This window comes from Triturus cristatus, chromosome 10 (assembly GCF_964204655.1).
Source record: "Triturus cristatus chromosome 10, aTriCri1.1, whole genome shotgun sequence".
Taxonomy (NCBI): Eukaryota; Metazoa; Chordata; class Amphibia; order Caudata; family Salamandridae; genus Triturus; species Triturus cristatus.
The window spans coordinates 1,131,182,197-1,131,194,718 of record NC_140593.1 but is presented as its reverse complement, the minus strand read 5'-3'; the positions used below and the strand labels follow the sequence as shown (position 1 = coordinate 1,131,194,718).

Here is a 12,522-nt window from a genome sequence, read left to right as displayed (position 1 = left end):
AGAGCTACCGGAAGGCTTGTCTTTTTTCTTCGTAGCTGGGCCCGGAGGCGGGGATTCTGAAGTGTGTTTTCAGTCTCGAGTGGGGCCAACAGGCGAAGTCTTGACCAGTGCCTTCTGTTTTGGTGGGGTTGGGGTAGGGGCAGTAGTACTCACTCGTTGACCAGGAGTGATGGGGTCGTCTGAGTCTTCTGCCTCTGACACGATTTGTAGGTCTTCAGAATCTTCTTCTGGGATATCTGGGCCTTCGTCGAAGATGTCCACTGGTTCCGGAGTTGATCTCTGCGCCATGATGTGACGTCGAGCCCGACGATCTCGAATGATCTTTTTCGATCGAAAAGAGGCGCAGACTTGGCAGCGGGACTCGTTGTGTTCAGGCGAAGGGCACAGGTAACAGACCTTATGATGGTCACTGTGTGGGAACTTCGCTCCACACTGGGGGCATTTTTTGAACGGCGTCCATTCCATGAGCCGTAGGCCTTAACGGCATTGATAGGCCCAGCGGCCTGCGTCGACGACTGGAATCAAACCGATGAAAGGCGCGTCGAAGATTTCGATGCTCGAAGTCAATTCGAAGAGTTAAAGAAAGTTTGCGCGTCGAAAAAAAAGTTTGAAAACAAAGTTTCGAACCAGTGCGCAAAATTGCATCCGAACCCAATGGCGGAAAAAAAGAATCTGAGGATGAGTCGATGCCCATGCACACTATCGTCCAAGGGAGGAGTCACCTATCTCGTGACTACAAAGACTTCTTCAAAGACAACAAGGTGCAAGCATCCGAGCCCAACACCAGATGGCGATCTAATGCTAAGTGTATGATCTGCAGCTCATATGCCTCGAACATACATTTACATATCTATCAGAGATTATACTTAATTCTTACAGGTTCCAATATGGGTTTACATACTATTTTGACTGATTTACTGTATTGCATCAAAGTTAATAAAATGAAAAAATATACTAGTTATAAATGGCATTCCTGGTTGACAGAGGTAGGCACCCAGGCCAGGCAGGAACCACAATTCTAGTCAGGGTAAACAAGAGACACACTAAAAGATAACCTGTGCTCACCCTATGGTAGCTTGGCACAGAGCAGTCAGGCTAGTCTCAAGAGACAATGTTTAAAGTATTTGTGCAACACACACACACACACACCCCCTAAAACAATAAATACACAACAAAAAGACTCCAAATACGTTTAGCAAAATAGAGAATATTTATCTGAGCAAAATAAGACCAAAACATAAATCTCATCAGTAGAAGTTGAGATAATAATTTTAAAGATTTAATGTGAAAACAGTGCTTAGAGGCCACAGTCAAAAGGTTACGAAGTCACGAGGGACCGGTGCAAATCCAAAGTTCATGCCGACTACAATGGAGGAAAGGCCGGCTACAGGACTCACACAGGGCCTACCGAGAAAGTACTTTGAGGGGAGCAAACTGTAGACGCTGAGGGGCATGATGCATCAATCTTTTCCACTTAGTCGGATCGCTTCATTGACAAGCTTCGCTGAGGTGAAGACAATGTGTCATTGTCTAGCTGCACAGAGCATTGTCGCCGGGCCACACAGGCTGTGGAACCACTGTCGAACAGCCTCTGCGTCGAACGGCAATCCATCAGTTCTGATCGGCACAAAGTGACGATGAGTTGGTTTTGCAGCATAGCAACTGCAGAACCCACTTTTGAGGCCCAGAACTTGGAGAGGGCACCTCATGCAAAGGTAAGATTCACAGAAGTCAGAGTCCAGCAGAACCAGCAGAAGTGTAAGAAGTCTGTTGTGTCCTGGAGACTTCAGAACGCAGGAGGCAAGCCCGCAAGCATAAAAGCAGTCTTTCCAGATAAGCAGTCTAGTTGAGTCCTTTAAGCAGCATACGGGTCCTACTGATAGAGGGTCAGTACAAGATCCAGAAGTGCCCAATTTAAGGGGATCAGAGACCCAGTACTTCTACCCAAAAGTGCCTTTGATGTAGGGGTGACTTCAAAGCAGCTCTCTGAAGTGCACAAGGATCCCTTTCAACCCAGTCCTGTCTGCCAGGCAATCTGTGGATGGTAAATCACTGCTTTGTGTGGGGACAGGACACTACCTATTGAAGTCAGCCCGTCCCATTCCTCCCTGTAGCTGTCACCCAACCCAGCTGTGTACTAGAAACAGGCTGCAGAGCACACTGAGAAATGTTCACTTTCTAAAAGTAAAAAGAACATATGATGAACTGAATACTGCATTAATCAAACATTCACCCCCAGTAACAGATCTGGGTTAAATCCATCATTTTTTTGCATGCCACGCCATTCCAATTCAATTCAGATCCAGCCATATGCAAATCAGTCTTGACCCGGTTCCCAATGGGAACAGTCCAGCCGAACTACCAGGCCAGGTTCTCCCTGGACCAGAAACAAGCCTCATGGGACCGGTTTCTAAAAGTGGCATTTCTAAACCAGTAATATTTAACACAACTTCATCAGTAAGGAGGATTTGTCATTATCATTCTAAAAATATGAAACATGAAAAAGCCACTCTTCTCTGATCAAGAACTACAGCTTAAAGGTGTATTAAGGAATTCCCAATGCTAACCTGTGAGAGGAGTAGGCCTCACAGTATTGAAAAAAGAAACAGACTGTTTGTCACTACAAGGACATGCAAAGCATCACAGTAAATGTTCTAACTTTCATTTACACAGCACCCTGCTCTTAGGGTTCCCTAAGGCCTACCTTAGGGGTGACTTATATGTAATAAAAGGAGTCTGTAGCTTGGCAAGTAGTTTTAAATGGCAAGTCGAAGTGGCAGTAAACAGCACACATAGGTCGTGCAGTGGCACGCCGGAGACAGGCTTGAAAGGATACTTCAATGGGTGGCAGAATCTGTGCTGCAGGCCCTCTGGTAGCATTTAATTTACAGGCCATGGGTATATGGTGTACCACTTTACAAGGGACCTACTAGTAATTCAAATATGCCAAACAGGTATAAACCAATTATACCACGTTTATGTTTAAAGGTGAGAGTGCATGCACTTTAGTACTTGTAGGCAGTGGTAAAAGTACAGCAAGTCCTAAAGCCAACAAAAATGTCAGAAAAAGAGGAAGTCACAAAGTGTGGGGTGACCCTTCAGAGAGGGCAATTTTCAAACAATACTGTACAGAAATGTTATTCAATTAAATCAATTTAGAAACAAAATCAGTTAAGGCAGAAAGCTTGCAAAGAACACCAGTAACACAATGTTGAAACTACAATAGTCTGCTTATAAATATAGGCAGTGGAACATTTAAAGTTGCTACATAAATCACTGAAATAAAATGTAGGTAGTCTAAACCTACCAGACCAAGAACAGAAGCAACTACTGGAGAAGGGTTTACCTGTAGGCCTTCGCACCAGGACTTCAGCCCATCCTTGAGTGAGCAGAGGCACAAAATCGGCAAGGTAGGTCTTTTCCTTCCGGGGCCTCCTCTTTCTAGGAGCAGAACTGGCATCAGTAGCTTTTGACGTAGTGGAACGCAGTGCATGGCCACCTGCAAGACAGACATATTATTGTGGCAATTGGTCTTTAGGAGTACTATAGTAGACGTTCACTTCTCTACAGCACTTCACAAATTAAGGTAGAAAAAAAGGGTAAAAAAATAAATAAATCACCCCAATCCTAAAACACTCAGCTGATCTAGCCCTTCAATTCATGTACTTCATACGGATATTTTATTCCCTGGGAAAAACATTTTTTTTTAAGGGACTTTATGGATAATCACCAAGATCAGAAATGTAATATTAAGACACTCTATATGATGTCGCTACTGACATAATTAGTGATGTGATCTGGGAAAATCATCCTAGTGCATGAGGAATGGGGTTGATTTTTGTTTGCCTTGCTCACCAAAACTACTCAGTGATTTTTAGACTTCGTCAGTACAATGGTGTGTGTTAGTTGGGTTTTGTAATATGCTGCACCAAGTTCCTTTCAATTTACAGTACTCCTGCTCAGTAATTGCTACACATTCAGCAGAGCCCAGCAGCCTCTGATCAAAGGGCGAGGCATTTAAACACAACTCTCCATGCTCACAAAGGCCGGTTGTTCGCAGTGATCAATAGACAATCATTAAGAGATAAGATTTTAGTCACACCAAGAGCTACTCTTCCTAAGTCAATTACAGATATCCAGGAGCTGGTTGGGCATGGCTTTCAGCAATGTCCTTTGACTAAACCACACCTTTACCCCCGAATGTACAGGGCACAGTTGTTTGCCCTGCTCAGCAGGACATTTTCACAGATTATTATTAACTAAAAACCAATAAAATACCATAAGATTGACTTCAAGGCCCTAAGAAAACCAAAACTAATAACTAGACAACACTGAACAGCAATATTTTGTCACAACAAAAAATACGTTTCTGGTACACCAAAGTAATCAATTTGGCCAAATGTATCTATATCTCTATGTATATATGCTTTACGTTTAAATTTTATAAAACTAATAAGGTGGAATGCTGACGTAGGCTGAATCAAGTGCCTACTTCACAGAAACAACAGAGTCCACTGGAAGACTTATCGGTCACATCCAGTACACTACAGACACAGTATATGGCATTTAACTATGCTGAATACCTATTCTCACAGACGCTTATTCCAATGAAAAATAGGCATAATGTTTTGTATAACTCCACGTTTGAGACTATGGTCACTGTGCTAAAAATTAGAATAGTTTCAGTAGTGGGAGGGAAGATTTTGCGCACATCAAAGACGAGCGATGATACTCCATGTTTCGGGTGTTCACGTCATGTTCCCAAGTCAGCAAATAATTTTTTCATCTTATTAGAGTCTGCAGATCACATTATGTAGGAAGTTGGCCCTCTAAATTGTGTACCAAATAAGGTGCGCAGAGACTAAGTTTTCCTTACTAGTGTACAGGGGCATACTTTAACAATCCCAAGGTGCTCTATTGGTGGTACTGTGGTCGAGCAGCCTTAGGCTTATCAGAGGGGAGTGTTACGCATTTGTTGCACACATAGTCAATAAATGAGACACAAACTCAATAAGGAAATCCAACACAAATTTAGAAGAATAACAGATTTTTATATTAATTTAAACACCAAGTTCTACGACATTGGGTAAGAGCTTTGAGTTAGCAATTTCTAGAAACACAGAACATACAGCTGTCAGATTTGAGGTAGCGGTAGTGTTATCCTATGGGAGAAACATACACTGGATACAAGTACTTGCAATCGAGTCAAAGGGTTGTTCTTCTGGACTTAAATTAAGTAGGGGCCAAGGTCCCTAGAAAAAACAGTAGTTTTGGTTTACCTGCCCTGGTGTGTCCCGGTGCAGAGGTGCTGATCGCAAGGGTAGCCTCGAAGGCTACCGCTGTAGTCAATGGGAAACCCTGTAACAAAAAATGGCTGCAATTGGGGGCTGGGGGGCCAGTCTGGCAGAACGCAAAGGAAGGCTCGGTTCTCTGGCGCAAAGGTGTACCGTTGGTAGTTTAGGACTCGGGCTGTGGGGCTCGGGTGAAGAGGTGTTCTGTACAGCGGGGTGCTTGCATTGGAGGCTCTCACTTTTAAGGTTGACCGGAGTTGGGGATGAAACAGGACAGCAGAGCCATTCTCGACAATGGCTTCTCTGGTGCCAATGTCCCCCGTTGGTAGGGTTGTGTTGGTGTCCAGGCTGGACACTAAACAAGCCCCGGCTGCTGCAAGGGCTACAGTACCACGGGTATTGGTGCAGGGTGACTCCTGTGGATCCTGGGGTCTCCTAACTTATTTATTTATTTATTTATTTATTTTTGACATTTGTTAAGCGCGAACGAATACCCGTAGGCGTCTCGGCGCTAGACCTTAGCAGGTGTCTCTTAACGAGGCATGTTAAGAGAGGGTAGGGAGACTGCTCTGACCTTCTGGAGCACAGAGACCTCCTCCTCGGATGCTGTTGTCTCAGTGGACTGGAGGGTCAGCAGAAAGGTGTCCAAGGGCCGATGCAGTTGGTGCCTGCAGGCAAGTGGCTTTTCTACTCCTAAGGAGATGCTGGCTGGTTTGCAAAGTACCGCCAGCCCTCCAGGGCTTTTGGAGGATGTACAACTGCATGAGGAGCCGGGTCTTTGAGATTGCGGAGACCAGAGCAGGCAGGGTTTGGCGCCAAGTCCACAGCTAGTCCACAGTTCTTGTGTTCTTTATCTCTGTCCTTCTTAGTCTTTTGTCCAGTGAATCAGAGTTCCTGGTGTCAGGTGGGCCATGTAAAGACTGAATTTAGGGGCGTTGAGGTGAGTGAAGGGTAGTAGCCAACGGCCTTCTTAACCTTGAGGTCACTGCACTTCCTGTGGGGAGTGGGCATAACCCTGTACCAAAGTTCCTAATTTCACCAAAAGCAAAATGGTGGAACCCTTCTTTCGAAGAGCACATAATGTAGCACGCCTCAGCGGTGTGACTCGCCTGGCGCAACACGCCTACTAGCATAGCTAAGTTTCCGCCTGATCTGGTGCCAAATGGCCTTGATCTGCTAAATCACTAGTCGTCCAGTTGGAGGAGGTGTGAAAACCTTCCTCTGGAGCAGGCATTGTTTCTGGGCTCAGACTTTGGGCTCTCACCTGCAGGGGGTCAGAAACTTTACTGTGGTGGCACACTGCACGACACCAATCAGCCAGCACACTAGACAATGTAGGGTTTTTAGAGGGCACCTCTAAGGTGCCCTCTGGGTGCATGTCATAATAAATCTTGTACTGCCAACAGTATAGGCTTATTAAGACAAGGTGTTTGATACTAAACACCATAGGTTTTAGTAAAGCCATCATGTAGGTTGGGAACTCGTAATAGCCAGTGCCTAGTACATATATTTAAGATGGCTTCCCGGTTCACTTGTACCATCTAGAAATTGAACTAGACCGCACAGGTGCATATCTGCTCATGCAGATATGCCCTTACTTATAATATAATGCACTCTACCTTAGGGCTACAAGGCCTGCTGTAGGGGTGACTTAAATGCATTATATGCAGTGACTTCGGCAAGGCAAACCGAGTGTGCCAAGTCGTGTTTTCACTCATGGTTTTCACCATGACACGAAGTCTGCAATGGCAGGCTGCTGGTGATTTGCATGGGGGTCCTTTAGGGTGGCATAATACATGCTGCAGCCCTTGGGGACCCTCATCTTTACCCATGCCCTAGGTACCAGGGATACCACTTACTAGGGACTTACAAGGGTGCCAATTGGACCATTTTACCTTGTTTCTGGGAAAGAGCATTGGCACGGAGGTCTGGTTAGAAGGGACCCCAGTACCCCTCGGTGGAAAAACATCTGTATCAGTGGCAAAAAGTGGGGATGACCATGACAAAAAGGGGCACCTCATTACACATCACATTTGCTTAAGTTACAAAATGGCAGCCAAAGCAATAAGATTTACTCCGAACAGGAAATCCGCTTTCAAATTTAGTTGATAGTTTCAGATTTCTGAACCTCCGTAGGTTTCAAAGTCCAATTTCGAGATTTTTAACCTTGCTCTCTGGTGCATTTCTTCAAAAACACTGAACAGATTTAGACCAAATCATAAATAGCACATGGATTACAGAGTCATTTAGGTTCTTGCCATGTTTGCTGTTGATCTGTCTTTTCTTTTAATTATTTAGCCGTGGCTAAATACTAAATGAGAAAAATGTGTTTTGGGACCCTATCCATTTAACTATCGACCGCTTATCTGCCTCCGACCAATCTCTCCAGGACTGACTAAGAATAGACTACAGACTAATTTTACATTTTCATGCACATTCCTCAAATAGAGGAAAAATTCCTAGGAAAACAGGGGGCGCAGGGCCAATGCCCAAGAGTTGAGCCCTTAGTGCTTGGCCGTAGACCAGGTCTTTAATTTCTTTTTACGGGACACACAAGTCAGCAATGACTCTAGAATCCAATGACTAAGAGTATTATAATTTTTTTTTTAATTTAAGCAAAACTGGCTGCTCCTTGGGGGGTCTCCCCACTGTGCAGGGGGCTCAGGGTGACCATACTCTGCCTCCTTAAATGAACTTTTTCAGGACAGAGACCATGCCCCCTGCGCTGAAATGGAGGTCACAAGCGGAAAGGTTATCTTGCAGCAGCCAAACCTCTGAGACGCATTGATTCGAATGGCTCCCTCGTTCAATCATATCCCTCCTTTTGTTAAATTGCCAAACTCACATTCTTCGTGCATCCCAAAGGGCAGAGATACAAAAATGATAACTCTTAAAGCCCTCCCTGGAACTTTATTTTTAGAACATTTCTATCTAATAAACTATTGAATGGATTAACACCAAAACAAATCAGAATAGCCTTCTGAGTAAAGTTCTGCTCTCCCGTCACGTTTGGTGCAAATGCATTGTCGTTTGGGCTGTAGATGTGAAAATAAATTTGTATGGGCACTAAAATGTGAAATCACTAAGTGAAATCACATTAATATCCTTAAGTTATGTTACCAGAGGATGGATTTTCACAAAACTTGGCATGCCGGAACTTAGCAAAGTAGATTGCTATGTTTTGTGCAAATCCATCCACTCTCAGTCATAGTCAAGTTATAGGCAATTAAAAAAATGTCTATTTAATGGAAACACCGCTTAAACCATAACTACTCAGTGACTATCACCACTGTGTAATACCAAGGCTTCGCAGTTTGATGACTGGGAACACTCAAACTGTGTACATCTTTGAAATACTGAGCTGTGGAGAAAATCTCAGGTCAATCTTTAAAGTGCTGCCTCTCAACACCATTATCGATTCTGTCTTTCGACCAAGCACCTAAAATGCACCATGCCCTGCCACAAAAATAGGTTACAATAGTGAGTTAGCAGTACGTGGCCTCTAATGCTCACCTGACATGGATCTGACCCTGTGACGGGTTCCTTTTGAATCCGGTTTTGCTGCTCCAGATTGGAGTTTTGCTGGAGCCTCACGCACTTGAAATGGACCATCAAGCCTTAAAACGAGAGAAAGAAAAGCGATGATTTGGGACTAACAATTACGTTTACTTCTAGGGATGAAAATGGATAACTTCTAAAACCAAAGGTCACCATAATGGACCCCTGTACCAGGTTAAGCAGTTCATGGCAACCAAAAGAAAAATACATGCACATGTGGCAAAGAATGTTTTCAAAGGAATGGTTAACATTTTAAATGTTAGTAATTTGATACTGTAATTACATTTAAAATAAATAAGTTTTACTTTACACAGGAACTTGCAGGATGTGCAGTTCCCTAGTACATTAGACAAGTGCCAAGTTAACAATGTTCACCATACACCAAAGAGTATCCAGCATAGGATGAGGTGAGCAGGAGGTAATAGGTTCACAAGACTATGTGGCAACTCCTAGTCAGATTTACAGGAGATGTGCAGTCAGTTATGTTACGGTGGGTGCACTGATTTAGTTTATGGTCGAAGTGGGCTAGCTAGAATGGTCTAGGATACAAGATGATTTTGTTGCATGGGTGGGGAACAATGACAGTCAAGCACTACTAAATTGCTTAGCCAGAGGTGAGGTGTATTGGGCTTGTCCTGCATAACTGATACAATAGGACAAACAGGAGAAAGCGATTTTTACCAATCGTGGGTGGGGAGTTCTTTTGTATCCAAGCCTAAAAGTGTCCTTGTGCCTCTGCCAACGCTGGTAGTGACGGTAACAAGCTTGTTACCAACAAGCCAGGTCTTCGTCCTTCCTCCATCCAACAGAAACTCTCCAACTGGTGACCTGAGCAGAACACAAAATATTTAATAAGTAACATGAGAAGTGAACAGAATAAAACACTTTGGGCATAACACTGCCAGTTACCAGGTAACCCTACCAGACAAGGTGGCAAGAACGCAACGGCTATTGGAAAGCATGTGCTCCAAGACCTTTGACGAGCCATGCATTCCTTCTAGAGCATGAAACATATGCCGCGCAAGCATCGGATATCCTGGGTTACACCTTTCAACAGATACAAGGTGCTCTCCACAATCTGACTATCTCATTATAGACAGACTGATGTTCTAGATCTGCTTTGAACATGCAGGTAATACGTGCAAGGACCGGAGAAGGATCACATAAAGCTGCATAGTCCTTTACTAAGCAGGTTGCTCTATTGCAAGGATTCATAAAATAAACAACCAGAATAAAGTACATAAGATCAAAAGATGAATATTAGGTTTCGCCTACACAGCCAGATGCAAGTTTCAGGTTTAGGAAATATCCAAGTAAAACACCGTTTATATGGTTCCAATTTATTCCACGTGTCTCACTGAAAATGTGAGCAACGGGCAAAAAACACCCCCTTCCATGAGAATATTTAACATGTATACAAAAAATTTCAATTACCCTCTATGTGTCAGTCTACCCTTAACCGACCAACAACCTTACAGTTTTGTTTGGAAATCTGAGGTTAGCGCAACAGTCTGTTTGGCCAGAGTAAGGCATGACCACCTGCCATCCTTCCTCATGGCGAGAACGTAAAAGACACACAATTGATGGACGGAATGCAGAACAAATCAAAAACATTCACCCCAAGTCAAGAGATCTGGGTTAAATCCATCATTCTTTTGCTCACCATGCCATCCCAGTTTAGACCTGGCCATATGCAAATCAGTCTTGACCCTGAGCCTCATGGGAACAGTCCAGCCTGAACTGCCAAGCCAGGTCCTCCCTGGACCGGAAACAAGCATCCTAGGACCGGTTTCGGGGTTTCACCCCTCTTCAGCCAGGATAGTTTGATTCTAGTGGCACAGTGAGCCCAGGACCCATGTCTGGGCATACCTGGCGCACTTAGGGCGAGAAAGCAGAAGACACACAATTGATGGACGGAATGCAGAACAAATCAAAAATTCACCCCCAGTCAAGAGCTCTGGGTTAAATCCATCATTCTTTTGCCCACCATGCCACCCCAGATTAGACCTGGCCATATGCAAATCAGTCTTGACCCTGTGCCTCATAGGAACAGTCCAGCCCAAACTGCCAAGCCAGGTACTCCCTGGACCGGAAACAAGCATCCTAGGATCGGTTTTGGGGTTTCACCCCTCTTCAGCACTTTCAGTTGACATACTTTAAACGGATTCTAATGCAGCTGACATCAATCTATGGTACCAGAATAACATGAACTTGATCCACTCCTTCCTTCAAATTGGTAATGAGAAGTATCTTATGCAAAGTTACTTTGTGGTGTTATAGGACCAGAATTTCCAAAAATCAAGAACTTCATCAGCACAGTGGGCTTCACAGATTTTGGAGCAAACACAATATGGTACTGCTCCCAACAAGTCAACTAGATGGAACAAAGTTCAATTCACACTGCATGCTAAGCATTCGGTACCTCTTTGGAACAGCAGTGAAGTTGGAGAACACATATCTGGCCATCATGTCCAGGCAAGTCTCTGTGAGCTCCAGGTGCAGGTTCTTCAAGCTATCGTCGGCCTGGGACATGGAGCTTTCATCTGCAGAGCCCAAACTAGAACTGGTGATGGAGGTCTGCATCCTAATGAAATAAAGGACAGTGCAGGGCAAGAACAACTTAATACATGAAACAACTTGTAAAAGTGACTTGAAAATCTGCCATCTGAATGTCACTGATGGTAAACCACATAGCTCAAAGAAGAGTATACATCTTCATTTGCTTCTGGAATTTAGGCAAGAGATAGGGTCAACGCCTGCCATTACACTACAGGAGCAGACCAGGGGTTCCAAACTTTAACTGTGATTGCAGATCACATATAAGCTCTTTGAACGCGATGCCTGTCTGAGACAAGCCATTCAGTGCGGACAGTTTCCGTCAAGTGAACTTGTGGCACTTGTATTTTCCTCTCTAGATTGTTGTGGTGAAGACAGATGGCAGATTATCAAGTCGCAACAGATGTTTCTTCATACACCGAGGAAACAGGCCCATCATGCACCTGGCAACCTGAATCATTTAATGTAGTGAAAGAAAGGTTGCATTCTAAAGGTGCAATGTGATCTCCTCTGCGGGCTACATCAACACAGTTGATAAGCAAGAGTCAGGAGGGCTCCTGCACAAAGTGCAATACCCAAGAAAGCCACAAACTATCAAAGTGCATTTTACATTACTGAATAAGACAGAAAACTATCAGGACCAGTGTACGAGAACCCAAGAAACTCGGATCTGAGTGGACATTCCTTTTAAAATGGAGCTCGCGGCTCCAAGGAGACCGTATCCATCCATTCTCAAATGGATCTAGAAAAGGGAGCAGGAAGTTGTGGCTAACTTCGCGCAAACAGCCCAACTTTTAAAATGAAACAAACTATAGAAGAATGCAACCTTTGATTCAGATTTTGGCCTGTTTGTTTTTAGTAACAGTAATGAAAAATAAATTTACCAATTCATAAAAAATCACAATGAAAGGCTATTAATGAACTATATAGATTTAGGAGTCAACATCCAAATGAGTATTTCAAAGGGAATCTGTCCACGCATTTTCAACCAGTATTATGAAAATAGTATTGTTACTGACATCACACTAGATCTACTGATCGCATGCAAGCACAGGCAGCATGCAGTATCATCCCACCCAGTTACACCATCTACCAGCTCATTGGCTGCCCTCATTTC

At 43.9% G+C, this 12,522-nt stretch overlaps 1 protein-coding gene across 4 annotated transcripts in view; it reads right to left on the bottom strand.

The window, feature by feature from the left end:
* The window catches only part of TSC2 (TSC complex subunit 2), a 243,100-nt gene that overhangs the window by 65,818 nt on the left and 164,760 nt on the right, over nt 1-12,522 (bottom strand). For all 4 annotated transcript variants that reach the window (XM_085629402.1, XM_085629403.1, XM_085629404.1 and 1 more), the window contains 4 exons: nt 11,272-11,433; nt 9,531-9,677; nt 8,805-8,908; nt 3,347-3,499 (listed from right to left, as the gene is read on the bottom strand). In XM_085629402.1, the coding sequence (XP_085485528.1) occupies nt 3,347-3,499; nt 8,805-8,908; nt 9,531-9,677; nt 11,272-11,433 (566 nt within the window). The remainder of the gene's footprint in view (nt 1-3,346; nt 3,500-8,804; nt 8,909-9,530; nt 9,678-11,271; nt 11,434-12,522) is intronic.